The following is a 26,826-nucleotide window of genomic DNA, read 5'->3' as shown; positions in this document are numbered from 1 at the left end:
GGTCCTGCAGGTGATCAAGCAGGCAAAGCCCTCTAAGACCCCTGGTCCGGATGGCTTTTCAGCCGCTTACTATCAAAAATTTGCTGCCCACTTGGCTCCGCAATTGCTTACCTTCTTTCAGGCGTTACGGGAGGGAAAGCCCCTCGATGCGGACGCCAACAGAGCGAACATCTGTCTCATACCAAAGCCGGGCAAGGATCATACTGACAACTAATTATAGACCCATCTCCCTGATCAATGTTGATCTTAAGTTTCTAACGAAAATCTATGCTAACAGGTTTAATACCTTTTTAGCGCAATATATTCACATTGACCAGGTGGGTTTTGTGACCGGAAGGCAGGCGGCAGACCAGATCAGACGGGCGGTGGATTTGATCACGGCGCTACAATCCAATTGGGATGGGGGCCCTCCCCGCAAGGGCATGTTACTGTCATTGGACCTTCATAAGGCCTTTGACTCTTTATCCTGGACGTTTCTCTTTCAGGTCCTGTCACGGTGGAATTGCGGTCCGACCTTTCTTAATGTTTTGGAGGCATTGTACTCCAGTCCGTCGGCTAATATAGTTGGGCATGGTGGTGTTTCGGGTCCGTTGAAGATAGCGAGAGGCACCAGGCAGGGCTGCCCTATATCGCCTCTTCTCTTTGTTGTTGCTATTGAGACGTTGGCGATAGCTATCAGATCTAATCCTAATATCCATGGGGTGGAAAGTTCTGGTCGACCTCATAAGTGCGGATTGTTTGCAGATGATTTATTGCTGTTTGTCACAGATCCCGTCACCACCTTGCCCAACCTGTTTGAGCTATTATCGCGATTTGAGGGGGTATCTGGCCTCAAGGTCAATCAACTCAAGTCAGAAGCTTTGAATATTAACCTGGAGGATGCAACGGTGGAGGCGTTGCGGGCTTCCTTTCCCTTTCAGTGGTGTCCGAGGGCGCTTCCATATTTGGGGGTTCGGCTGACTCGCGACGTCACCTCATTGTTGAAGGCGAATTACACGCCCCTGTTTGACGCTCTGTCTCAGACCTGAAACACTGGCAGACACACGACCTCTCCTGGATGGGCAGGATAGCTGCCGTTAAGATGACAATCCTTCCAAGGGTCCTATATTTTTTTAGGACTCTCCCAATAACGTTGCCAATGTCGTTTTTGCAACAGCTTCAGGGCCTGGTCTATAAATTTATTTGGCATAAAGGGGGAAGTAGATTGGCCCGCTCCACTATGTACAGAACTAAATGGAAGCGGGGGTTGGGAGTTCCCCACTTCATGTGTTACTACCGGGTGGCCCAGTTGACACAGCTATACCAGATTTTCATCACCATTGGTAGGCCACATTGGGTGGAGTTGGAGGAGTAGGCCTGTTGCCCGTGCCTCTGGACCTTCTACTGTGGTTGCCTGCCAGGGAAAGGAGGGCAGTGTTGTGCCCTGCTCTGTCCCATTCCTTGAAGCTTTGGGACGTGGCCTGTAGGCTATATCCTCTTCGGTCCCCTCATGTGCTGGTAGCCCCCATCTTTCATAACCCCCACTTTGCCCTGGGGCTTCAGGCCTCTCAATTTCAATGGTGGATGGATAAGGGCCTTTATCGAATAGGTCACTTTATAGATCACAGAGGGGTTCGACCTCCTACTTATTTCAGAGAGACACTGAAGATGCCCCCTGGGGAATCCTACCGCCTCCTCCAGATTACCCATTTTCTTCGCACCCTTAAGGACGACCATAACAACATTACGACTAGAACTCTGTACGAGAACAGGTGTATGGGGCGACCTGGGACGGGAGGAGGAATCTCGGAACTGTACCGGTTTATTTGCCGATACGACAGCTAGACCTTCCTATCAGCTAGCTTGGGAGACTGACCTGGGGAAACTATTGACGAGGAGGACTGGGACCGATGGTCGACTATGGTGCACAGGGGGATACTTAACACTACTCTGGTGGAGGCAAACTATAAAGTGCTTTCTCGGTGGTACTTGGTGCCAACAAGGTTGGCTAAATTATTTCCAGGTGCCTCCCCCCTGTGTTTTCGACAGTGTGGACAGCACCGGGATATGTACCATGTGTGGTGGAGTTGTCCGAAGGTTCGGCGGTTTTGGATTCGGGTGATTAACCTGATCCACTCGGCGACGGGCCAGAGGATCGACAGAGATGCCAAGACGGTGTTGTTCTCGGACTTGCCAGTTGAGATCCCTAGAAATACCCGTTCCCTTATATTTTTTATTCTCCTGGCAGCAAAAATTACTGTGGCACAGGCTTGGAAAACACCCGTGCTGAATATAGTGCATGTAAAAACCAAAATGTCGTGGATTATGCTTAACGAAAAGTTGGCCAGCATCCGTATGGATAGGCAGCGTAGATTTGACCGAGTGTGGAGCCCCTGGGTACAGTATTTACAGGCTCCGTAGTTGCGGCTGGGTGGATTGGAGTCCGGTGCGGGGGGACATGGGATGGGTGGCTGTTTGCCTTTGTCTTCTATCTATCCTTCTCTTGGTTTCCTTTCTTTTCTGGCTCTTTCCTTCTCTCTTCTGTTTTCCTGATTTCTTGCATGTTTTTTTCTTTCTCTACCCATTGAGATGTGGGCTGTTCTTCTCTTACTTTTCTTTCTGGTCTTCTGCTTTTCCGTTTATTTACTCTCTTGGGGGTCTGGATGCTGGAAGGGCGTTCTTGACTCAGGCTCCCGAACTCTGGTTTGGGTTTTCTGCTATGGGCCAAGGATGCTTTCTACTATTTGACCGTTGGTGGAAGTCGATTGGTTTCCCCTTTTGGGGAGGGAGGCTGGGGGGGGGGGCTTCACCCTTTCGTGGACAAAGTTTGTGCCCTTTGGGGGTGTCTGGGGGGGGGGAGCCCTCTGCTGGCTGATATCTTATTGGAGTTTGGTGAGTCCTCTGGACTCTTGATGTATCTCCTATGGAGGGGACTACAGCTGTTGCAATTTAATGTATTTTGCTGTTTATTTTTATCACTGACTGCCTAGTTGCTAATACTTTTTGGAGTCATGTTTTGTTATGTATTGTCCGGGTACGGAGTGCCTTTTCGCAGGCCACCCCCTTTTCTCTTGCCTATGTTTTCTACATTTTCTATTTTATGTTGTACTACTGCAATATGTTGTTTAAAATCAATAAAAAAACTATTGAATACTAAAATTCATAGTTGACCTAACTGCAATGACACACAAAAAACACGTTTTCTGTGTGCCATGTTCAGCCCGGAACACAGGGGTTGATTTACTAAAACTGGAGAGTGCAACATCTGGTGCAGCTCTGCATAGAAACCAATCAGCTTCCAGTTTTTTTTTTTGTCAAAGCCTAATTGAACAAGCTAGAGGCTGATTGGCTACCATGGCACGCTTCAGTTTTAGTAAATCAACTCCACAGTGTTCTATTGAGTTGCAGAGCAGTGCAATATGTGGAATTTCACACTGCTTTGCATGGTCATGCATGTCACCAAACAACAAGCGCAGCGCTGAGATCCTTCCTGAAGCAGGACTGAGTGGTTAGAATGCAGGTATTTACTAGGATCCCAGAAGAGCTTTATGAACCACATGCAAGCAACTTGTATCCTCTGAGTGAAAAAGCCATATCCAGCCTTAAAATTGGGAAGGTAATTGCTGAAATTTTAAAGCACAGGGGTCAATAACTACAGAAATTTAGCTTAATACATGTTTTTTTAGTTTCCTATACATATTGGGTTTACCCATTTTTGCCATGGTAATGATTGTTGCTGTTAAACGGTCTTTGCATGCATATATTTTCTATATAATAATATTTTAACCTTTTGAGTGTCATGGTTTCTTACCATACCATCCCTACTAGAGTATCAGAGATGGGTATGCTTTTACAAAAGAAGGAAGAAATATTTTCTAGACAGATGACACTGAACAAGTCCCCTGATCCCCTCCACCTCCAAAAATGTTAGATTTCCCTTCATTTTTTTTTTCCAGGAAAAAAAAGCAGGTAAGTAAGCAATTAAAACATGACAACCACTTTCCAACTGTATCAAACACTTTAAAATACAAACCAAAAAAACTTTCTTGGATTCGATACAGTTTAAGTGATTCAATGTCAGAGGTGTACAAATCAAGACATAGAAGAAAAATATTGGCATGCTGTACATGGTATTCAGACACAAAACACTTTCAGATCAAAGACCCAGAAACATGCTTTTTTTTCAATGAAAACTTTACTGAGGTGCTGTGAATTCAGCCTTCAGTTACGAATAGAAAATGTAGGAATTAGTTGAAGGCACATCTTCTAAATAAAACTGTATACATATATATTTTACAGAGTCATAAATAAGTATGGGAGACCCGTGCGTGGCAGGATGCATAATCAGTAGCACGCACGTATCATAATAACTTAATAGCAAACCTGTCCAAGAAATCACAAACCAAGAGAGTGATCTCACTGGGTACACATATGAATAAACTTACAGAACTGAGGGGGCAGCAGCTCCTCTTGACCCCTTTGATGCCAGATCACATGCACTTGTTTCCAGCGAAATGTGTTGCAGAATTCCCTGACAGTTAAAGGGGGTAAAATACCTGAGATACAGTACGAAATTGAAAGGGCACAGAAAACACATGACATGGGAGGAGCGCCATCCAGCAGTGGTGCACACTAGCTAATATTGTACAAGAAAAGCAAGGCACTGAATGACATTGCATAAAATGATTTGCCATAGTGGTGTTCACAATATGGTATTGCTCCACAGTGTAGACCATAATGGCAGTCATTAGGGTGAGCATTAGTTTGCCATCGGGAACATACATATGGATAGTTATACACCCTGTTACACTTTAAAAATCTTTGGTTGACTGCATGACTGAAGAACACTACTGGAGACCAGCTGGCAGAATAAGAAGTTACACTATGGGGTTTGCATAGTAAAAAAAGCAGATTTGCAATGTAACCTTCACTAGACAGCAAACAGCTTGCAGTCTTCGCTGCTCCAGCTGAAGAATAATGGGTTGCTGGGGGGTTACTGCATATCAAAGCTCTTTTTACTGTTTTTATTTAAACAAGCCTTTTGTTAATGAAACTGTTCATCTGCCATTTAGACATAGCAATACAACAAAACAATATACTAACAAAATTTAAGGGTCATTTTATGAAACTGCAAAGAATCAGCTGGAAGTGCTTTGAATTTTAAGATTAGTGTGCATTCTTCATAAAAATCTGCTAACCAGCCAGTTTTTTACACTGGCCTCATAAAAGAAAGATGCTCTCAAGTGCATTTGGGAATTTCAAAAAAGCTGCATTGCATTAGAAATGACTACAAAGTCAGATCTTGATTAAATTCCCTTTTGAAACCAAGCGACATTTCACATTAAAAACAACCAGAATTTGTTCTTTTTTGGCCCCTTATTGCACATTCCTGTGAAAAAGTAAGTGTATTTAGAGGACTATCCTAAGCTACTCAGTCATACTAATAAAAACTATAGCATTTACCAAACCAAAAAAAAAAAAAAAAAAAAAAAAAACATACACAGTTATACTCCCTATTACTTTAAGCTTTGTGTGAGTAAATTGTGGTGCATAAAAGCAAACAGAAAAAAACAGGGACATTATAAAATATGTTTAGGTGCACTAAAAAAAAAAAAAAAAAAAAAAAAAAAAGGCCACATAATTATTTTTTTAAAAAATCTTCTCCAAGAGTTTTACTTTAGGTAAAAAAAAAAGGTTTATATAATCCTAACCATACAATAACAAAATTTTATAAAAATAAAGCAGATGCTGAAAATTTTTAAATAAGGTAATAAATAAAATGTTACACATTTTAACCAGCAGACAAACGAAAAGTTAGAGTGGTTTATAAACATTAACTTAGCCTAGTTTGAAGTTCAGCTGTAGGTTATTTAACGCCCAACTCAAGCAACAGAAAAAACATGATCCTTGCTGTAGGGCATCCCCTTGTCGTTAGGTTTAAAATGCTAATTGAGTCTAGGGGTAGAGGAATAAGATGTAATATTTTCCTTATTTCTTGCACCAGCAGGCTCCCTCCACCCTTACACTGGTCTCCCTCAGTCTCCTCTCAAAGGTGGTCTGGTGGTGAGAACATTAAGTACAAGGTCATTTGCATAACCTGTATACGTTCCCAAAGAACTCAACAAAGCAGGACAAATACTTCTGGGAATCCCCCAGGGCTCAAAGGTCCCCACTACTATCCCACAACCCAAAGCTCAAGTCCTGTATTGCTTGCAGGGGCTTCCTCATAAGATTGTGAAATCCAGTAGCTAGGTGGATTGGATTCCTGAAGTGTCTTCCCTAGTCCAGGGGCTCTCTGGCACAAGAAGGATGTCTTTTTTTTTTCTAATACAGATGACAGGCACCTTTTGTTGTAAGCTGATGCTATGGTAGGCATTTAAAGGCCCAATCACCCCAGCAGTGCTACAATGCGCATTGTAAAGTGAACAGGGCAATGCAACAATTACAGCACATCGCATAGTTTACCTTATTTTCTTAACTGACATTTGAACCATCTTCATTCAGCAAAAAAAGGATGCAATGCAGTGTACTGCATTGCAGCACGCTACTCTGAAAAAAATGACTGCATGTCCTCCATTTTTCTGTGTACACCACCACAGAGTGGTGCTGCGAAGTGAACACAAATGAGTCATGGCAAAATGGCCTGTCTTTGCATTAGACAAGGCTGCCCAGTACAGTCCAACACATGGTGGGAATGGACCCTAAATGTTTTCATCCACTTTAGCGTATAGATACACAGTACTTAACAAAAACAATCCAATGTGTCTAAAGAGGATAACTACTTGGCAACCTTGAAGATGATCATTTGACTGTGTACACTCACTGTTACACAAAAAAGTGCAGAGGCATAGAAACAGTTCTTTGCACTTTCATAAATGACCCTTAGTCAGTCATAAATACCAATGTGGTAACATGCACTTGTAACACCGGGTACAGTATTTGAAATAATTTACGTTGCAAAACAAATGATACAGAAAAACTCAAAGTAAATCGCCAACTTGGAGATCCTTTGATTGCCGGCATTCCGATATGGCCTGGATAAAAGGATGACCATTTGCTAAATGGACTGGCACTGTGAGAGGTTCATATTAACGGTCCCGTAGCCCAAAGTTTTATAATAACATTCAAGATTTGCACATCTGCCACCAATACAAAACGTAATATCTTAACTACTAACAAAGGAATATTGGTGTGTAAGGCTCAAAGAAAAAATAACACATACATTGCACTTAAAAGCAGACAGCGAGATTCCCCGGCTGTTATAACTGGGTTTCGCAGTAAGCCTCTACAGGATCAATAAAGCACAGCATTTAGAAGACCAAGAAAGAAAAGGAAGTGATGTCTACTAGGTGTAGCAGAGGTAACGTATATGCTGTTTTGTATGAAACCAGCTGCTTCCTATGGGTTTGCTTATGCACAATGTCAGTTAGTATTAAGCCCCGTACACACGCAACTATTATCGGCCCACCGATCGTCCAGCTTTTGTCCAAGTTGTGTTTTGTTGGTTGAAATGTGCCTAGACTGCACACGAATTTTCTCGGCCAACAAAATTTTACTTCAGAAGTGATGTCATGTGTTGGTTTGTTTTCTTTGTGTTTTTTCTTCACTGAGCATGCCCAGACTTGCTCATCAGATTTTTCCCTGTCGAAATCTGTACTGACTGCACGAAAAAATCGGCCGTGGTGTTGACGGCCAACAAAAATTTTATAGTCTGCACACTAGATTTTTTTCGGCCGAAAAGTTGGAGTTGGTTGTCGGAAGCATCATACTAACAAGCCGAAAATCGGCAGATCGGACGTTGGCTAAAAATTCCCTGCCAATTTTCGACGCGTGTGTACGGGGCTTTAGTCTAAATAGTGGTACTGCAGCTAATGACTAGCAGCCCTGCAGCTGTCTATCTCTACATTTTGCTCATGACAGACAAAAGAGCTTACTGATTCAGTACTCAATATTTCTCATTTAAAAAAATGCAAAATGTACTTGCATGAGAAGATGGAAAATTACACTTTCCACATGGGCAAAATGAAGTATATTCAAAAAGGAGAATTTTCTTTGGCATAAAACAATATGTCTGCATGGCAAACAGTACCTAGCCTGAGATATAACGTTATGGATATAAACACATATACACATAAATATACCCTGGGCAGACACCCAGGCCCCTTCTACCCAAAGGGAGGTTGTTATGGGGCAGCAATAGTGCAAAGATTAGCATGGGTTAAAAGAACTAAAACAAATCTGGTACTCCCATCCCTTCCCCATATACATATAGATATAATATATATAGATATTTATATATTTTATACTGTTCACACATGCTATTGCTCAAGGCTCTTTCAGCAGTGTGTAAAGCTCTTAAGAGAAGATGATAAAGTGCTGAGCGCTGTAAGGAGTCAGCTCATGAACACAGAAGAACCTACTCACACTGAACAGAAATCCAAACCTATCCTTGGTTGAACAAGGACTGAGAATAGAAACAAACAGTGCAGGGTTCCCAGTGTCCTTTCTGCAGTTGGATCCCAAACAAAAAACATAGGCTGCAGGGTACAGCACCTGATATGTCAGCCAATCAGTGCAGCTGTGCAATGGATGTGTTAGTAAGTACTGTAAATGGGGGCTGTCAGAGACTAGCAATCCTGTGACACTTAGTCCTCTTATATGATGGATGGTGCACGGCTAGTTTTGGTCACTGAAAATTCAGATGTCACCTCTCCTTGTTGTAGTACAGCGCAAAACAGTCTGATTAACACAGTTGGTACAATCCAAGCAATCTGCAATCTTGGCTTCGTGCCACAAATGGTACTGGAGTGTTAGAGCAGTGCTGTGGGGCATATTCGCTGGTCTGTTATCAGAAAGAAAGGCTCAACCATCAGCCTGTACCCCAGAAGCCGTGCTCTCCACCGAACTGAATGACACTCTGACGATCTGCTGTAGATGGATCTGGCGCTTTTATTCTTTGAAGCATTTCTTCTATGATTTCTCGGACATTAAACTGCTGGCTTTGGAGGGATTCGCTGGGGGAAACAATGCCATCAAGACTGTCACTGAAATGATATCCACTCTGTTCCTGTATATTGGAAGGCAGAGGGCTGTAAGTCAGGTCTAAAACATCAGGTTCTGAAAGTGGATGAAAAAAGGGTAACGAAAGGTCTAAAGAAGAGGGTCCAGACAGCATTGGGGGCATTAAGAGACGCTCAGCAGCCTGTTTAGATTCCTCATGTTTTCTCTTTACATTCACATCCATTTGTTTCAGCTCCTCCCGTACTTTATATACACAAGGCTCTGGAATCTGAATGCCTGGATGAAAAAAAGCAAAGTAACACTTGCTCAATATCAAATGCAGGAAATATTTCAACAGTTATCTGTTCTGGAACAATGACTAATTCCAGTGGCAACTACTCACCAACTTGTTTATGCTTATCCTTGGTTTTTAAACGTACAATCTGTAGGTAGCTACTGCTGGTGATGTCAGAAATGACAGATGCCATCCGACTCCAGACACGCAGCAGAGACCCACACAACATGTAATAATGTCGCAAACGAAGCCCTTGTATACATTCCTTGCCCTGTTGCACTATCTTGCAATTCCCATTCCTGCATGGAACATAGAAGAGGGCTAGTTAGGAAAGTAAAAATTAAGACAATACAAAGGGTATGTAAATAAAGTTGTAAAAATCAAGAAAAGGATGCAACTGACATTGTTATTAGAAGAAGAAAAGAAAGTAAAGTGTCCACATGTACAAAAGATAGATAAATGTTGGCAAAATATGTAAATCCTAACAATAAACTTCTCTTATTTGCTCCCTTTTGGTCCGTTTAATAAACCATAAAAAAACAATGTGCTATTTGTTTAATAAGTGCAAAAATACCCGAACTACCTGAACTTATTGCATCCTGTGCTCTCTGCTTGTGCAGGATTATGGAGATGAGCAGAAGGTAGGAGGAGATGTGGAGAGGTTCATGGTAATCCATCAGAAAGGGAATTGGAGGGGCTGACATCACATGCTTAGGAATGTTAATGTTCTTTTTTGTAACCATTTGTAACCAAACATCCTACTCTGATGGCATTAAAAATAAAGAATCTATTTAAAACTATATATATATATATATATATATATATATATATATATATATATTTCTTGGAGTACTTTGAGGGAGAGGAAGTTTTTATCCTTCAGATTATACTACCACTTACAGGAAGATTTGATACGATACTGGCAAACAAAAAAAATGTAGACCAGCCCAAAATAATCCCTCCCATTATCAGCAGTTTCATAGTAAAGTAATACTTAAAGTGTGATCAAACATAGAAGGTTTGGAACATACAGTATGTCCTTTAATGGACTCCAACTAAGATTTTAAGGTGAGTACAAAAATTATAATTTTTTTCCTGGCGATTGAGGGACCCAGGAATTCTTTAAACTTCAAAAGAGAAAAAAAAAAAAAGCAGTCCAACTGAAAGGAACAAATAACACAGCACAGGAAACAAATAACAGGCTCAAGAAAACAGATAACTAGGGACTGCCTGCAGCATGAAAAGTCACCTGAAAGACTTTACATCCTAAGCTCTCATATCAGATGAGCCTGCAATGTCCACCGGATAGAACTTAAAGAAAGTGTGACCAGGAGACCCAGGGTAGCCTTGCAAATCTAGGAAACAATTGCTTGATACTGAAAAGCCCAAGAACCACTCAAAGATTTTGTACAGTGCATCTTGAGAGGAAAGGGTGGAATTTGTCCCTTATGCTTGGATGATGTTCTGCCTAAGCCATCTAGAGATGGTGCAACAAGGGAGTCAGTTGCTCCCTTATTGGGTCCTTCCAGGATTTCAAAAAAAGGAATTGGTCTTCCTAAAAGAAACAGTGGCTAAGAGAGGGCATCCTGCAGTCTGAACCACATCCAAGCAATGGGGGAGGGGGGGATGTTTCTTTTGGTGAACTGGAACTGAATGGAGGGACAGGAGAACAATGTGCTGGTTAAGGTGAAAGGCAGAAACTACTTTAAGCAAGGAGAAGGCCCTAAGCATCAAACCACCTTGCAGTACCAAAAGGATTCCTTTGCAGGGTAGGGCTGCCAGTTCAGACACTAGCGTCGCAGAGGTAATGGCTATAAGTAACACCACCCAGTGAGTGAGACTTAAATAAGGAATTAAACAGCAGTTTCTGAAGCTCACAGAAAACCAGATTCTAATCCCATGAATTCATAAGGGAATGAATACGGGAAACTACATGGATGGCCCTCCTGCACAAAGACCAAACGTTTCTGAAAAAGAATAGAAAGGGCCGAAACCTCAAGCTTGATAGTACTCAAAGCCCAAACACTGGTTTAGATTCAGCTGTAAGGAGAAGTGAATTCACCCCGCAGAGAAACTCCTTGGGTGAAAGCCCCAAGACTCACACCAAGTGAAGAAAAGTGGAGAAAATAATGATTTGATCCCATGCAGATTTTGTAAGTTTGCCCACAGAAATGAAGGGTCTATAATTTTTATCATAGGTGTATTTTAAATGATAGGGACAGAAAATCAACCAAAAATCCATAAAAAAACACGATACAAATGTTATACATTTAGTTGCAGTTCAGTGAGTAAAAAAAGTATTTGTTTTCCAAGCAAAACATGACTTTGTACTTGGTATAGGAACCCTTTTTGGCAAGCAAAGAGGTAAGACGTTTCCTGTAGTTGGTTACCAGGTTCGCACACATCTCAGGAAGGATTTTGATCCACTCTTCTTTACAGATCTTCTCTAAATCCTTAAAGTTTCTTGGCTATCGCTTGGCAACCCGAAGTTTCCGCACCCTCCATAAATTTTCTGTAGGATTAAGGTCTGGAGTTTTGCTAGGCCACTTCATTACTTTTTTTTTTTTTTCACTTCATGACCTTAATGTGCTTCTTCTTGAGCCACTCCTTTGTTGGCGTGGCGGTATGTTTTGTGTCATTGCCATGCTGGAAGACCCATCTTCAGTGTTCTGGCTGAGGGAAGAAGGTTCTCATCCAAGATTTTACAATACATGGCCTTGTCAATTGGCCCCTCAATGCGGCAAAGTTGGCCTGTACCTTTAGCAGAGGAACAGCCCCAAAACATAATGTTTCCACCTCCATGCTTGACTGTAGGGATGGTGTTCTTAGGGTCATAGTCAGCATTTTTCTTCTTCCAAACATGGAGAGTCGAGTTAATGCCAAAGAGCTCAATTGTGGTCTCCTCTCCCCACCACTTCCTCCCACTCCTTCTGTGAATTATTTTGATGTTGACTGGCAGCTTCAGATGGGCCTGTACATGTGCCTCCTTGAGGAGGGGGACCTTGCAGGCGCTGGCCGCGCTGCAGGATTTCAATCCATGTTACTAATAGTTTGTTTTGGTGACAGATACATACAAATGCACACACATGCATACATGAACACAAACAGACACATGGACACATGCACACACATACAAACACATGTACAAACACACACATGCATACACATGTATATATGCCCACATATAGACACATACAAACACACACACACACACGTACAAATACAAACCCAGATACCCCAAAATAAAAATTTCTGAAGGTTCAAGATCAATTCAAACTGCCTTAAAGTAGTATAGCCAAAGCTATTTTGGCTATACTTCTCCTGGGGATCACAGTGACCCATTTTCAGTCGACAGCGGGCTAAAGCTTGCTGTCGGCTATCACCCCAGCTGGTCCAGGCTCTGGATCGATCTTAATTTTATGCCTAGATCAGCAGCTGGCTCAGTCTCTAAGCGAGCTGCTAGTGAACTGAGCCAGCCTCTCCCCTCCCATGAACAGCTCGGTGCTTTAGCGGGCACCATCTCTCTATAGACTGAGAACTGAGCTATCAGCGGTCCTTGATTGCTCAGTGCTTAGTCTCAGTCCACAGGGAACAGATACAGCATCGGATCGAACAGAAAGTGAACTAAGAATTCCATGAGAATGCAGCAGGGTTAGCACTGGGGCAGCACCTTGGTGAACCCCTGATGTGTAGACGATAGGCCAAAGGGCATGAACTGATGGTGCAGGAGCGCCACAGCAGAGATTGTAATCATTGATGCATTGGCGGATGTGGATTATGCAAGTAAGCATCCTTGATGTCGACAAAAGCCAGAAAGTCTCCCTAGTGAATCAAGGCGATGACAGATTTGGTAGATTTCATGCAGAACTTATAACTCAGATAATGACATTCAGAGCTTTGAGATTCTGAATGATGAAAATGCACCCTTTTGGCTTGGGAACGATGGCAGGTTGAAATAAAATCCATAGAACTGTTCTTCCAGAGGAACTGGGGCAATGGCACCTTGATGCAAGGAGGCAGAGGCGAAACTCCAGTTTGTAGACCATAGGATGGGTGTTTTTGCTACCAGTGGCTTCCTGGATAGTGTTGTTAAGAGTAGGGGTCAACCGATATAGTCTTTTCAGGGTCGATACCGATTTTTCAGCCACCTTTCAGGCCGATATCAGGTGCCGATATTCTGTACATTTAAAGTTTTGAAAAATCAACACAATTTTCTGTGGCTGGCTGGCACCCTGCTGTGAGTGGGTGGCTGGCGTATCCTCTCTGGTCCAGTTCTGCCATTCCGTGGCGTGCACTGTCTGAGGCAAGGGAGGTGGCGGCCTTTGCCCTATCCGGGTAGAAGAAGCCAGGACTCAGTCTGTCAGAGCCTTTGCAGGTCCAGTGCCCTTCGCGCACTGGGCCTGTAGTGAACTACAAACCTTCTGAGTACTGGCTTCTTCTACCAGGGCCGATGACATAGTGGGCCCCAAAAAGATGGCCACAGCGGCAGGGGGAGACCAATATCGGTAAGGCTGGTAGGTTTGTGACTGATACCAAATATTTAAAAAATGTGAATATCGGCCCCCAATAATCGGTCAATCCCTAGTTAAGAGCTGGTCCAAAGAGATGCAATCATTTGAAGGCCATATGAAACAAACACTTTTTACACAAGGGTTTTGCAGTCCAGAACTTGAGCCAAAGTGCCCTGCACATATGTATTGACCTGAGACATCTGCAATAAATGAGATGAGCTAACAAACTTTCCCAGCTGAAATGTAATACTAGAGCCATCTGCTTAATGCGTTCTGTGAGCAAGCGGTCAACTTCAGCAGTACAGAGACCTCTATTAGGGGTTTTGACCAGTCAGACATGGTTTGACCGAAGAAAGTCACAGCTAGGATCAGATGAAGGGCAGTGCCCACCACTGAGAAGACAGCTCTAAAAGAGTATTGGGCCCTTAAAGACAGGTGTGTCCCCTACCAGAACAGTAAGCACCTTTTAAGGGGGACACAGTGGGAATAATCCACTTCACAAATTCCTCACCAAACAAATAGAAGGTTAATAAGAGAATAAATGGAGCAAACAGCTTATCGGGTTTCCTTAAGAGTGTTAAATGACCCAAGACTGGAAACAGCACTGACAGAAGCAACATGCTGATCCTGTAATTTCAGAGTGGTACAACTGCATTTATCAGAGCTGCAACAGTCCCCTTTAACTTGAGATCAACAGTAGTTGATCCTCAGGGGTAAGCTCCTCCTTAAAGTATTGAAGTGTCTCAGAATGAGACCGTGTTCAATGCGGCCAATGGCCTGGGAGGCTCTAAAGACCATGGGCAAATCAGATATAGAATCTACAGAACAGCGCAGAGGAACTAGATGCCTCTATGAGTCAATAAATAGCTGGATGTTTTGGATCATAAAATCTCGCATGACCAGGGTATAAACCTCACATGAGAGGGGAGAAAGTCCATCCACAGCTGACAGTGTGCCCAGGAGGAGAAGAGAACAACATGTTTCCAGGCTGCAGACTTGGCACAGTCAGGAGGGGCACTGCAAAAACAGACCCAGAAACATTAGCTGAGGGAACCAAGGACTGATTGTAAAGGTAACATTTTTAAAAAAAATAAACACAGTATACTGCTTTTGCACAGAGCAGCCCCAATCCTCCTCTTCCGGGGTCCCCCTTTGGCACTTCCGACTCCTCCCTCCTCCTGAGTACCCACTATAGCAAGCTGCTTGCTATGGGGGCATGAGTACGGGCTTGCTCCTAAGCTGGGCTCTGTGTGTCCACTGACACACAGAGGGCGGCTCAGCTATGCCCCTCTTCACTGGCTGTATCTGAGCCTATGAGGAGAGGGAAAGCAGAAGGAAAAGGCTGCTTTAGTGCACAGCACCGGATCACGATTGAGCTCAGGTAAGAAGAGTGGGGGGGGGGGGGGGTATGCACTCAGAAGGTTTCTTACCTTAATGCAGAGAATGCATTAAAGTGATTGTAAACCTCAGTCATGAAATCTGAACAAAGCACACATCTGTAGTGTTTACTTGTCTATCTCCAACGCTCTAAGTGTCATTTCTCTTTGGTGCTTTGTTCCTCTGTTATCAGCATGAGTCACTTCTAAGAAGTTTTGCTGACACAAGATAAATTTGCGACAGGGAAGAAAACACCCCTAGATATATTAGTTTCTAAAGTTATCTTTGAGGGATGATTTCTCTCCAATGTAGTGGCATTTGGCAGCACAGGCAGTGGGAGAGCTAAGTAGCCACTTTTTTTTTTTAACCACTTAAGCCCCGGAGGATTTGGCTGCTAAAGGACCAGGGGTTTTTTTGCGATTTTTTACTGCGTGATTTTAACGGACAATTGCGCGGTCGTGCGACGCTGTACCTAAACGAATTTGACGTCCTTTTTTTCCCACAAACAGAGCTTTCTTTTGGTGGTATTTGATCACCTGTGCGATTTTTTGATCACGCGCTATAAACAAAAAAAGAGCGTAAATTTTGCAAAAATAACAATATTTTTCACATTTTTTTATATGAAATTCCCCCAAAAAAAAAGTAAAAATCAAATTTTAACATTTTTCGGCCAATTTGTTTTATGCTACCTATGTTTGGTAAAAAAAATCGCAAAAAGCGTATTTTGATTGGTTTGCGCAAAAGTTATCGCGTTTACTAACAAAGAGAAAGATTTTTGTCATTTTTGGTGTTTTTTTTTTTAACGCGTAATGGCGGCGATCTGCGATTTTTTTTTCGGTACTGCGACATTGCGGCGGACAGATCGGACCCTTGACTGACATTTTTGACACTTTTGGGGTTACCAGTGACATTACTGCAGTAATCAGTGCTATACATATGCACTGTTACTGCAAAAATGACACTGGCAGGGAAGGGGTTAACTTTATTGGACAGGGAGGGGTTAAGTGTGTCCTAGGGGCGTGCTTTCTACTGTGTAGGGACATTCCTATTGGTGTAAAAGCAAACATCAACCGTTCTACATAGTAGAACGGACAGATCTTTACTTTTACACAGGGAGAACTGACAGGCAGCTTGTTTACACAAGCTGCTCTGTCTTTCTCCCTTCACAGGAGCGATCGCAGTGTGACTGGCGGACATCGAGTCCGCCGGTCACACGCACTGACTTGCCTGTGAACGAGCCGCGGCGGGCGCGCGCCTCGGCGGGCGCGCGCCCGCCCGCGATAGGCTCGCAAGTCAGTGACAGGCGAGTGACGTACCGATACGTCACTCTGCCTGGCCGGGGCTGACCGCCGCAGTATATAGTCGTGCGGCGGTCGGCAACCGGTTAAGGGAACCATTTTGTTTTAAGTTTCAATTTAACGACACAATAGCTTTAAAACATGTTTTACAATTTGATATAAGATTACATGAGCTTAAGAGATAAAAAAAAGATTGGGGATGTCTCACCAAACTGTGTGACTGCAATGGCTCAAAGAGAATATATATTGACTTTCCCAATGCTGCTGGGCCTCTTCTGGAGAAACCTGAAACAAGTGCATGATAAATAATTTGTTGTAAAATCTGTAACTCAGCGTTTCTTAACTCTGTCTAATTAAATGGATCATCAGGACATCTTTAACATATACAGTGATCGCTACCATATATGTGCAGTTGTAAAATTGGTTAGACATGCAGGATCCACTGCTATGAATTCATTACATCAGTTTCTTATACAGTTTGATCTCTTAAAAAAACTACAGATGTTTTGAGTTCCTTCGAGGAACTATGTGTAAAATTCTCCTTGCCGAAGTCCATGCTGTTCTATTATGTCCAGCTCAAACATGCCATAGCAGCCCAGGGCTCGGCAGTGGAGTGGCAACCATCCCCAACGCCAGTGTTCCATGTGATTGTTGAATCAGTTTCCGCAAAGGGTTTTATCTCGTGTTGTTACACAATGCTAGTTAATGATTTTTTTATGTCCTTTCCTCTGAAAGCGGGCGATAGATGGGAAAGAGATATTGGCCCCTTTGTGGAAGATCAGTGGGAGGAAGCATTACAGGCACAACCTCAATGTTCCCTTAATGTGACACAAACGCTCATGCAATTAAATATACTGTTGTGGGGGCATACCCCAGTTTGGTTAGATACCCCCACCTGCAGTAAATGCTCCAAGGATCATGGGGACTGGATTAATCTGATCTGGGGCTGCCCCAATCTTTATGCCTATCGGGCACGAGTATTGCAAACAATTAATATGGCATTTCAGATTTCTATACCACTAGATCCCAAGCCATGTCTTTTGGGTATTTTGGACGATTTCCAACTTGATGTTCATAGTAGAGAAGCGGTGGCTAGGGATATTTTTCAAGCTAGAAGGGCCATACTTAGATACTGGAAGTCCACTGATCCCCCATCCCACACAAGGAGTGGGTGCAGTGTATGGCTGCCACCCTCAGACTGGAAAAATATATCTATCAGCAACAATATATCTATCAGATGCCCTCGCAAATTTGAAAACCTCTGGGGCCCCTGGCCGGATATTCCAGGCTCGAATCCCTTAGAATTAGTAATGGATAAGTTACTCATTGGGTGAGTTGTGCACAATTGATAGGATTATTTACTAGCGTATGTATTGGTAATAATGGTGTGATACGTTTATCCACTCTGCCGGTGATTTCTTATTACGTAATTATACTAAATTTTGCAAAAATGGTGAACTATGACTGTATTAATGCATATGCTATACACTGTATTTGCTGCTGTACTGGGAGGTGTGTACAATCTTGGGAGGCTGTACAGAATATACTGTACATGTATAATTTATCTGGTTTGTAAATTTTTCTTTTCAATAAAACCTTTTTTGATTAAAAAAAAAAACTACAGATCAATCCATACTCACCATTATGATTATGCTTATATAGGAAAAAGAAGTAGTAGCACACGATCCTTACCAGCACAAGCGGCCGATCTGCAGAAGTCTGATGGATCCATAAACATAGTTTTGTTACCCAAACCAGCCAAAAACAGCTGGATCCAATGACTGATTTCATGTATGTGACCATCTTAAACTGGACTTAAACTTAGAAAGTGAAGATTCTGCTGTCATGGAAAACATCTAGAAGATTTAAATCCCTTTTAAAGCCTGCTGCTCACGATATATATATATATATATACATATACATACATACACACACAGCTCCTGTCTAACTGTAAAAAAAAAAAACTACCTAAATGCTTTTTTCTACTCACTTAAATCTGTGCTCACGTGACACTCTATTTTCCTGTATTCTCTCTTCTTCTGTGTGGAGGCATGTCACTGCCTGCATGATTTGGACACTTCATAATGGCTGACCAATGGGGGAAGACCCAGAACTCAGATGAGGAATTTCAGCAGTACCATCCCCCGGTACCCCAAATTAATGGTGAGGAACCTGGACTTGCAGAACTAAACCCACCAATTTAACAGGTTAAAAAAACAGTTAAATTTGCTTGTACTCTCAACCAAACTGTCAAACCATCAAATGGCTGGTGTCATAACTGATCACAAGAGGGGTGAGAGGTGGTTAGGTTTTTCTCAGAGGTAAGCTTTATTGTCTAAGCAGTATCCCATAAAAGTACCTTTTGTCCTATGGTCTTTGTAAACACAGAGACACTATGCATAAAACAAACAGTGCAGTCATGACAAAAAAAAAAAAAAAACTCAGCACAGCTTTTGCAGTTCAGGACCTCTTCAAATTTAAAGCGGAGTTCCACCCAAAAGTGGAACTTCCGCTTTAGGTAGTTCTAACCCCCTGACATGCCACATTTGGCATGTCAAATTTTTTTTGGGGGGGGGAGCGGGTACCTAGTTTTGACAGGTACCCGCTCCCACTTCCGCTCGGAGCGCCGCGGCGCCCTGAGCGGAAGTTCTCCTCTCCCCCTCCCTCCCTGCAATCTTCTGGGACATGTCAGAGGTCCCAGAAGATTTCCGGCCAATCACGACGCGTAGCGCAACTCGCGCATGCGCAGTGCGTACCTGGCTGTGAAGCCACAAACTGTCACAGCCGGGTGCCCACACCAGTGATGCTGGCGCCGCAGAGCAGAGAGGGAGAAGAGCGAGGCTTCGGGCGGCCGCATCGCTGGACCGTTGGACAGGTGAGTGTGTGAGGCTGGAACTCTGCTTTAAGTTCTGGTCCCCCCCCCCCCCCCCCCCCCCAGCAAAATGAAAGATACTAGGCTTCATCACAGCCTTAAGAATATTTTGTCAATGGTCTTGTGCTTGTCTCTATAGTGGCTCCTAACATTTTTACACTGTACATCAAATGGTGCACAGGAAAGATGTCTTCAAATTTTTCAAAATGCACAGTGTATGCAGGGATTTTTATTGAACAAATGGTCACTGCCCTCACCTATAACTGGCTTTTGCAGCAAAGAATTTGGTTTTGTTTTGCATGCGTTGCCCTTCCATGTGCTCCTTGCTGCAAAGGCAAGTTATAATTAAGGGCTGTGGCTATTTGTTTGTTCTGATGGAATGCTGGTGAGGGGACGCACTGGACACCTTTTCTGCTGTTGTGATATGTGTCCAGTGTGCCCCTGTACCTTTAAAGACGGAAGGGCTCCCTCCAGGCTTACCTGTTCTCTGCCTATTCATTATAATGCATGTGCTTCTAGTGTGGAGGCTCTCAAAATTTAGAGAGTTAGGAGTACGGATAATACCGGGGTGCCTTGAAGGGGCTCCACAGCCTATGCATGTATTTGCAAATGTGTGCAAAGTAAACCCCTATTTCTACCATATACTGTTAGGATAATTATGTTGGTTGCAGGCTGATCGCTAAGTTGAGCTTGGAATTTCCTTGGGTTTTGTTTTGCATGCATTGCCCTTCCATGTAATCCTTGCTGCAAAGGCCAATTATAGGTGAGGGCAGTGGCCATTTGTTTGTATTGTTGGAATACTGGTGAAAGGACACACTGGACACCTTTGGTGTCATTGAGCTATGTGCTGGGTGTCCAGTGCACCCCAGTGCCTTTAAGGAGGTGTAGGCTCCCTACAGGCTCACCTGCCCTCTCTCTATCTATTATAACACATGTGTTTCCATTGAGGAGGCTCTCAAAATTTAGAGTTAGGACTGCAGATAATACTGAGGTGCCTTGAAGGGGCTCAGCATGCTTATGCATGCATTTGCAAATGTGTGCAAACAAAACCCTTGTCTTTAATGCATAATGTTAGACAGGCTAATTTGGTTGGTTGCAGCCTGGTACATAGGTTGAGCTTGACATTTCCTTGGTTTTGTTTTGCAGGGATTTTCATTGGCAGAATAACACTGCAAAAATAATGGTGTGCAGCAACCCATAGCAATAAAAAAAAATGAATCTCTCTGCATAGAGGATAGGCAAATTTAATTTAATGGATACCATACACTAACAAATTCTGTTTGTAGGTAGATGATCCAAAGAGTGCTTAACCTTAAAATACCTGTATGTTGATTGTGGATAGAGTTAAGGAAGGGTTATAACCCCTGCCATGTATTTCATTTTGCCATTTGTGTCCCAAAGGTAGATTTCCCTTCACTTCCTGTCCCATAACCAAAACAGGAAGTGAGGGGAAATCCCTCAAAAGTGAGGGAATCTCAGGGTGTCACCAGAACTAGTATCCCCCTTCTGAAGAATTCCCCTCTTACTTTTTTGATGACAACCCAAAATCTTGTATTTTCTTTTACTTTCATTTTTGATAATGGCAAAAAGGACAAATTGAGAGGGTAATTCTCCCTAATGGGGCACAGACAGCAATGACAAATTAAGAGGGTGATTTTACCTAATAGGGCACAGACAGCAATACAAACTGACAGGTGTTTAAGTCCCCTCCACACTATCCAACAAAAAAAGTTTTGCTTTTAGTTAAACTTTATACCATGCAATCCAACACAAACTGTAAAAAAACCTAATGCAGACAGCTGACAAACTGATTTACAGAAACAAGTAATGGTTAGCTATGATTAACCTCTGAAACCCACCTTGTAATATTTATTGCGCAGACTATCCAAAGTTTCTGGATGGCTCTGTTTACCTATGTTTGGTTTATACAGGTTATAGGACTTCCCATGCCTATGTTCAGCCAGAACTGCTGAGTACATTTCACCACGTACCTAAATAGGTGAAAAAAATATACATGAGAAAAAAAAAAAAAACACACAATGCAAAACAAAAAAATCCCCACAAAAATAAGCTAGCACTGCACCTTGTAGGACAAGTAGAAGCCTTCCTCTGGTTCTTTAAGCTGCAAATTTTTTTCCAGTGCTTTTTCCCAGTTCAAACCTCGGTCTACGCTGATCTGTAATGGAAAGAGTTTAGTGAGATACACAGTGATTTCCTAATGTCTAGAAATAAATATATATTACACAGTGCTCAAGATATATGTTGGCAAAAGTAATGACAGACAAGTATAAATGATTAATCTATAAAACGTACTTTGTAAAACACAACTTGTCCATCCTGTGGATGTCCAGGGGTCAGGAAAGTTTCTTTACTCTCTTGATATATTTCATCGACTCCAGGTGCTAAATCTGTAAAATTGGATATTACAACTAAGATTATTCAAACCATTTACAACTCTACTGCACAAACAGGTTCAAGGATAAGTACAATATACTTGCCCAGGAATCTAAGACAAAAAGTCCCTTTCATAATAATTAGTCAAAGCTTGCCCTTGAGAGCATCAGTCTTACCTAGGATACCCATGTCATATTTGCCATCCTTCTTGTCCTTTTCAATCAGAAAGTCAAATGTGTCAGTAAAAAACTGAAACAGGCTGTTTTGTTTGTGAACTTCCAGGCCCAGCATGCGGTTTAAAAACTTTGTCACTGAACACTCTGCAAAAAACAAGCATGTAAACAGATGAGAAATAAAGGCCAAAACAGGCCTGAACACATGGCAAAGTTCTTCACTACCTTCACATGAAGAATGAATCAGTTTACATGCCTATCTAGAACATAAAGGCAAGGAATATATGCAATATTCTTTCATATGTACTAAATGTATTATTAGTTTGCAACAATAACTTCGATTAAGCAATTACATATCTTTGACCTGGCCAGAGGTAGTTTAAATTGGTGCAGCACAATTTAATCACTGTTAGGGGGTAGTCAAAATAGTTGCAAACCTACAGCAAGTGCAAAAACATGCACTTCAACCGATCTCCATGGCTGCTCTTAAAACAGAAGTATGGCCAAAGCTTTTTTTTACTTTTCTTGTAATCCAGAGTCAGTTGACAGGGCAGAGTCGTGTCTCACAATCTCTGCTCTTTGCTCAAAGCAGGCCAAGAGCCGAGTGACTAGCAGCCATGTGATTGCTCAGTTCTCGGTCTTAGAGGGACAGCTGTTGTGTCACACAGATGCTATAGCATGGAGGTATGCATGTTTATTTTTTTTTTAATTCTTTACTTCTTCTTTAATAACTTCTTTGACAACCTCACTTTACTGTAACAAACGATAAATTGTAAAATCACAAATTTTCTACTCATATCTAAGCTCCAATTTCAAGAAACCTGATGGTCAATGAGATTGGATATTGAGGTCATACCTTTATCAACGACGACATTGTACTTTGTTTCTCTGCAGCAAATTCCAACAGAAAGTAGACCCTGCTTCATATCTAGAGAAAAACAGAAATATAATGACACATATACATATGAAACAGCTAACATACAATCATAATAGGTGTACTAGATAGAGGAGCTTTTGGTTCATTCAGCACACACTTGGACACTGTTATGGAATGTTAGGCTTTTTGGTGGAAAATCAGGAAAAGAAATCACAATAAAAAAAGTAGACAGCTGGGCATATTCAGCAAGTCAAAAAGGCAATGCCCTAAGTGCAAGCAACCATAAATACACTATAGGTTCCATGCACACTAGGTTTAAAAAAATGGCAGTTCCCTTGGAATAAAAAAAATTCTCATATAGAGCGATTTTTGTACATAGTTTAGACGAGTTTAAGAGAGTTTTAGTTTTTTTCTGCCAGAAAGCCCCAATCAGAAGGGTTTTTTTTCCTGCCTCTAAACGCTGAGTTTAAAATATGTCCGTAATCGTAATAATGTGCATGGACATATAGGATATCATTGAGCTGCTTCTACAGGCAAAATGAAAAAACTCCTGAAAAAAGCAGCGATTTTTAAGCCTGCTTTGTAGAGACACAATTATCTCTTCCCTTCTGTCAGAACGGCGATCTGCCTTGTTTACATGATAATCGGCAGGTGCAGGCGTACATCGAGTCTGTGGTATCCGCCAATTGTCTCCAGCTGGAGCGAGCCGCCGGCAGCATGCATGAGAGCCTTCTGACCCGGAAGAGACAGATCATGTATATTTATATGACCTAGGCACAGAGGTGCCATCCTGTAGCAGTTTGCACTCCACCTGCGTTCCAGCTGATCGGAATGGACTTATCTCAAACACCACCAGCGATTCCTATACAATACATGCTGATCCCGGTCTTCTTTGATGTAAGTGCAATACAACCTTCTTTCTTAAATAAAATGATTTGAAATACTGCACCATGAGAGTATTTCTTTCTTTCCCCCTCTATATGGCAACATTGACACTTTGAATACGCTATTTATATACATATTATTATTATTATTATATAGGATTTATATAGCACCGACAGTTTACGCAGCGCTTATATTCAATGCATGACAGCAGCGGTTTGAATTCATTCCTGTGACCTCATTTAGGACATCTTGGATTTTTCCATATGCGCAATTAGACTCCCTGTAATAGGGGTCAATTAAGTCTGGTGAGTGTATTATGCGTCTGCACGCTGGTGAAGAGGAACCTTTCCTATACTCACTGAGGATGTTATTCTTGTGTGGGATTATATATGGACTTCACAATTTTTATGTATCTTCTATCATTTAAATGAAGATTAGTCTTCTCACTATTGTTTATTCACTATTGTGATATGTATTTCATGATGTAAGAGCGAAGTTCCTTTGTTTTTCACAATATTTTTCCCTAGCTAGTTATAACCTAGTTATTTTGAGATATCAACACGTGTTGGTTTTTGAGTATTATAATAATAATAATAATATTAATAATATGGAGACAGAAGCCAACAGACTAAAAAACAAGTGAATTTAGTTTCATTGCTAATTACCCTGGAAGAAAACAGCAGGGCCTCCTGGGTACCCTTGTGGAGGAGGCACATCCCTTTGTGTCTGGTTCAGGATAGCTGATAATATCTGTTCCAGTGATCTTGACCCATACTACACAGATAGGAAAAGCAATTAACAACACAATTTTCAAACAACCATTATATATATATATATATATATATATATATATATATATATATATTTTTTTTTTTTTTTTTTTTCATTTATTAAAATCACAATTGTATTTCACATAAAGAATGATGTCCACAAGACGACAATACAAACCAAATTTAAATCACTGGCTATGGCACAGCATTCTCTTCAGCTTTTTGTGCTGTGTTTGGACCAGAAGATTTGTTAATTTTTCGTAGCCCTAACAAAGTCAACTCCTAAATTTATATCCCAGCTTAGTATTAAAAAAATACAAATATCAGAACAAGTGACATAGCTTTCACTCAGTAGATGTGTTCCTTTGTGCTTCTGTTCTGCTGCAGTCTCAATATAAAATTATTAAATTTTTATTACAACATGCACTAAATCACGTGAATAAAAGACATAAGCAAATGTATAGAAAACCTCCTTATGTAAATAGTGCTTATCCAAAAATACAAAGTAATTATGTGTCGAGATAAATTCAAGCAGCTTGAGAATGAACTCGTTAGAAGGCCAAGAAGCTTAATGCTGCTCAAGGAGAAAATCAGAAACAACCCCGATGCCATGGCCGTGGGGGATACAAGAGTAAAGTGCCTCTATCAATAGTCACGAGCAGGGCATCAAGGGAAATCAGAACACCACTGATCATTTTGTGAAGATCGATAGTGTCCTTGGCATAAGATGGGAGTTGGGTGACATGTGGGGTTAGAAAGAAATCAACATACTAGCTCTGTCAGAGACCCCATTCCTGTTACTATGGGGTGCCCTGGCAGGGAGTTAAGACTTTTATGAGTTTTAGTGAGGCAATACAATGTGGGGTTACATGGGAATTTGACTTTCAAACATATACTTATAAATAAGGGCTTGAACATAGGCATTCATCAGAAGTTCTAAACTCGCAGGTAAACCTATATATCACATTGGCTGAAAGGCATTCATACCAAGAAGTTTCATTTGGAATCTTCAAGCACATTGCCTCATAGAAATGGAGGGGGGGGGGGGGGGGCTGGGATGTCATGAGAACAAGATTGCCCCCCTTGTCGGATGGCTTGAAGACTACGTCCCGACGGTCATGTAGGAATCTAAGGACCTGATGATGATTAGCTGTCAAATGGTCAGAAGTAATCGATGTGTAGCCTGTAAGTCATTTATGCTCTTTTTTGTAAGAATTTTCCTAGAAGTCTTAATACTATATGGTATTTAAGACCCATTCTCTCTGGTGAGTGTGTATTTCTACTACCTTCCACGGTGGCAGCAAGTATCAGCACCTGATCACCTGGAAGCTGAGCACAGAGCACCTGCACTTTAGTTGCACCCAGGAAATATTTGCCTCATTTGCACTTCAAGTTACCTATGAACTTTATTTTATGAGAATTTTCATGAACTGTTTTTTTGAGCATTGATTGAACACCTATCACCGTAATATTTGCACCTCAGTCACTCACGAACTATGCTTTTTGATTTTTAATAGTTTTTTATGAATTATTTTGCACTTTGCACTGAGATGTCATTCAGCCTTATTTATTGTAGCGATTTTATGTTTTATTGAGCACATTGTCTTCATTAATCAATTTTTATTAAGAATCACAGGAAAAATCTGCATATTATCTATTGCATATGTGCTGCATTATATGTTATTATTCAGGTGCACCCATCTCATATGACCTGTTTGAATTTATATTTATATCACTACTAGCACGCTTAGCACTTTAGAGTGTTCATCAACCATTTATCATTTCTATTTGTTATAGGTAGCCCCTGTATTTGTGGCTATATATAATCATACCCTTACCCCCTCTATAGCAGCTGCATACATTTAAATTTGAGAACCTCTCTTCACCACTTTATAACCCATTGGCGCGGGGGATATACACTTAAGTATATTTACCCTTCATTTTTAAAGTTTCCCTAACTGAAACAAATCAGGGCTTCCACCAAAGCGCGTTCCCACACTGCAGCTGAAGAGGGCAGCTCCTCTTCACCATCCGATTGCGAGGACAGCGATCCCTCAAGAAGGGGGGCGTCCATATCCGATGATGGTGAAGGAAGCGGACGTTTTTTGCTACTAACCTTTTTCATCACAAAATCAACCTTGGTTGCCAGGCTTTCCAGTGCTGCTGAAATCGTGGCCAGCGACTGCGATCCGGCAGGTCTGCTAGTCTCTCTAAGGGGGTCTGAGGGTGAAACCACTACCTGGGACTGCATAATTACTTAAAAAGAAAACAGGTGTACTGTCTCTTTAAGAGCGCTGAGCGTGGTCCCCACCGCCAATCCCCACAGTATGTGGAGTCCCCCTTAAATATATTCAGATAGAGTGCGCAGGGATATGCCCACAGAGACCCCAGTACA

General features: G+C 41.9%; 1 protein-coding gene across 4 annotated transcripts in view; it reads right to left on the bottom strand.

Moving 5' to 3' along the window:
* Window positions 1–8,624: 8,624 nt before the first annotated feature.
* The window catches only part of SBNO2 (strawberry notch homolog 2), a 197,775-nt gene continuing 179,573 nt past the window's right edge, over window positions 8,625–26,826 (bottom strand). For all 4 annotated transcript variants that reach the window (XM_082264661.1, XM_082264662.1, XM_082264663.1 and 1 more), the window contains 9 exons: window positions 24,327–24,435; window positions 22,756–22,827; window positions 21,903–22,046; window positions 21,646–21,740; window positions 21,416–21,508; window positions 21,192–21,323; window positions 16,669–16,745; window positions 9,383–9,573; window positions 8,625–9,276 (listed from right to left, as the gene is read on the bottom strand). In XM_082264661.1, the coding sequence (XP_082120787.1) occupies window positions 8,849–9,276; window positions 9,383–9,573; window positions 16,669–16,745; window positions 21,192–21,323; window positions 21,416–21,508; window positions 21,646–21,740; window positions 21,903–22,046; window positions 22,756–22,827; window positions 24,327–24,435 (1,341 nt within the window). In that variant the 3' untranslated portion in view covers window positions 8,625–8,848. The remainder of the gene's footprint in view (window positions 9,277–9,382; window positions 9,574–16,668; window positions 16,746–21,191; window positions 21,324–21,415; window positions 21,509–21,645; window positions 21,741–21,902; window positions 22,047–22,755; window positions 22,828–24,326; window positions 24,436–26,826) is intronic.

Source organism: Pelophylax lessonae (genome assembly GCF_965119305.1).
Source record: "Pelophylax lessonae genome assembly, chromosome: 1".
NCBI lineage: Eukaryota > Metazoa > Chordata > Amphibia > Anura > Ranidae > Pelophylax > Pelophylax lessonae.
This window is presented reverse-complemented; position numbering and strand designations above follow the sequence as displayed.